General features: G+C 37.5%; 1 protein-coding gene across 1 annotated transcript in view; it reads left to right on the forward strand.

Annotated features, from left to right (window-relative positions):
- Positions 1-1,598: 1,598 nt before the first annotated feature.
- LOC138867722 (protein O-linked-mannose beta-1,2-N-acetylglucosaminyltransferase 1-like) overlaps positions 1,599-2,500 on the forward strand; it is a gene marked incomplete at its 5' end in the record, with an annotated part of 1,063 nt that continues 161 nt past the window's right edge. Inside the window, 3 exon segments of the mRNA XM_070144309.1 lie at positions 1,599-1,670; positions 1,793-1,902; positions 2,102-2,500. The exon segment at positions 2,102-2,500 is cut by the window's right edge and continues 161 nt beyond it. Of these exon segments, the coding sequence (XP_070000410.1) occupies positions 1,626-1,670; positions 1,793-1,902; positions 2,102-2,273 (327 nt within the window). The 3' untranslated portion in view covers positions 2,274-2,500.

Here is a 2,500-nt window from a genome sequence, read left to right on the forward strand (position 1 = left end):
GTAATGCCGCAGCAGCTTCCACATCGCTCCCCTTGAAACACTATCAAATGATTTCTCAAAATCAACGAAACATGAACCTAGGGGGACCATTTCATTCGCCTGTTGCATCATATGCCGAACCACAAATATCTGATCATTACATCCACGACCTTTTCTAAACCCAGCTTGCTCATCCTTCAAAATTCTATCTATCACCAACTCCATCCTATTAGGTAAAACTACAAAATAGTTTCAAAGCTATTGGTAACAAAGTAATCCCTCTCAAATTTCCAGAATCACTCAATCCACCTTTCTTTGGAATCTTAACGATTACCCCACTTGTCCACTGAGATGCTATTACCCCACTCTCGTCCACTTTGATTTTATTAAAGTTTACCGAAACCAAGGTCAAGCTATTTTCATCCATTTTAAGCATCTCTGGAAAAATATCCTCATCAGGTGCATTGTTATTTTTTATTTTTATTTTTTTTTTTATTGCATTCTCAACTTCATCTACCATTATTTCTCCGTTCTCTATATCCAAATCATTTTCCGCAGCTAGTATATCCTCCTCCGGTAGTATCGGTCTATTAAGTACAGTTTCAAAGTGCCATCTATTCTTTATGTTATTGTCTCGGTCAGTAAACTTCCCTATCTTTAACTGGATTTTTTTTCTTCAATTCCTTGATTGCCTTATATGCTAATCTTTGACTTTGCCCATCATTTTTATGTATTAGAATTTATTTCGCGATCCGCAGTCCTACTTGCTTCGCTCCTTAGCTTTGCATCTCTCCTCTACTTAATCATATCCCACGTTTCTTCCGACATCCACTTCTTTCTCCTAGCCGTGCGCCTACATCTAATCGTACAACATGCATATTCTTTCAAAATCTTCTTCACATTTCTCCATATATCATCATCATTCCTCTCTTTCCCCAAAGCTTCCAACGCCACAAACCTATTCCTACACCCATTTAAAATCCTCCCCTTCCTCTCCATCCCTTCTAAACAGATCAGTATCGTACATACACACCACAATATTTCCTTTCTTTTTACTTTTAAGGTTAAATCTTAATTTTGATACCAAAAGTTGATGATCACTTCCGACATCACCTCGTTTTACACAAACATCCAACAGAGAGCTCCAATGCCTCCTACTGATGGTAATATACTCCTACTGATGCCTGCGTGATTGACATTACTAGATTGACTGAATGATTGTGGTTGCATAAAAAAACATATAATCCGGTCATAAACAGCGCTTCTCAATTACAAGAACACCGATATGAATGAAAAAGTATAATCATACAATAGTACAAATGCTAAATGAGTTTCAACAGCGATAAAAAACAGTATACTGTAAATGGGGCAAATTTAGTAACAGTGATGTTGTCATAATGATAATTTTAATAACTTTAAAAAGAAGTTTTATGCTACATTATGCATAAGATTATAATGTGAAATGTTAAAACGATTCTACAATATATTTGTAGAATGCGAATTATGATGTAAGTTACAGTGCAGTTTCATAGTTTTATGATTTAGTATTTGTAGGCAGTCATAAATGAAATTGAGAACTGTTGTGTTATGATACGACCTGAAATTATACATTGTTTCAGGGTGGACCGGTCGTTATTTTCATTACCATGGAAAGCAATGAACAGCACGGAACCTGGAGGAAGATTGCCTCGGTGAGTGTCTCGCTAATCCCGTTTGACGCGTTTCGAAGAATGGCGCATTCGGCGATAGCTCTTGAATAATCCTTTCTTGTGAGTAGGATATGCTATAATTTTCACTGTGTCTCCTATTTCAGTGCCTCGGGGTTTGGCATTTGGACACTCGCTCACATCACAGGGGCCTCTTCCGTCTCTCATACTATGAAACAGAACTTTTTATTATAGGTTACCCCTTCAGTGACTACAGGTATGCCTGTGAATTAAGGATGAATCTCACCTCGGGAAAGAATCATGAACTGGCAAAGAATTTCCATAGATTCATGGAACATTAAATCTACTATACAATATGATCGATATATTTCAGTAAAGTAGCGTTAACTAGCAGTACTTAAAGACTTTTTCATTATCATATGGACATTTTCGACTAATGTAAAGTATATGCACAGTTACCTGAAGCCATGGTGGATACGTGTCATGCAGGAAGCGGACGAGAAAGAAGATAAACAGATACTGGGAAGGACTCTGGATAATCGATTGTGGTTCCGGCGCCCCGAGCTGGAGCAGTTTTCGCCTTTCCTTCTGCTGCAGCGGAGCACACCAGAACCTGCTGTTGGATAAAACCACTGCTCGACCCAAACTGCTCAGATACAACCTATTTCCTCACGGTTGTATCTCTTGTGTTTGGTATTATCCTATTTTCGTTTCTGGATACATCAAACTAACACTTTCAGATAATTATTTGCCATCATTGCATTAAAATGCAATATCCAGAAATACTTCGTGTGTGAAATAAAATCACTGATTTATTTGGTTACTTACTCTAAACCATAGTTAAATTGTGAAGT

The sequence above is a fragment of the Penaeus vannamei genome, chromosome 31 (genome assembly GCF_042767895.1).
Source record: "Penaeus vannamei isolate JL-2024 chromosome 31, ASM4276789v1, whole genome shotgun sequence".
In the NCBI taxonomy this organism is placed as follows: Eukaryota; Metazoa; Arthropoda; class Malacostraca; order Decapoda; family Penaeidae; genus Penaeus; species Penaeus vannamei.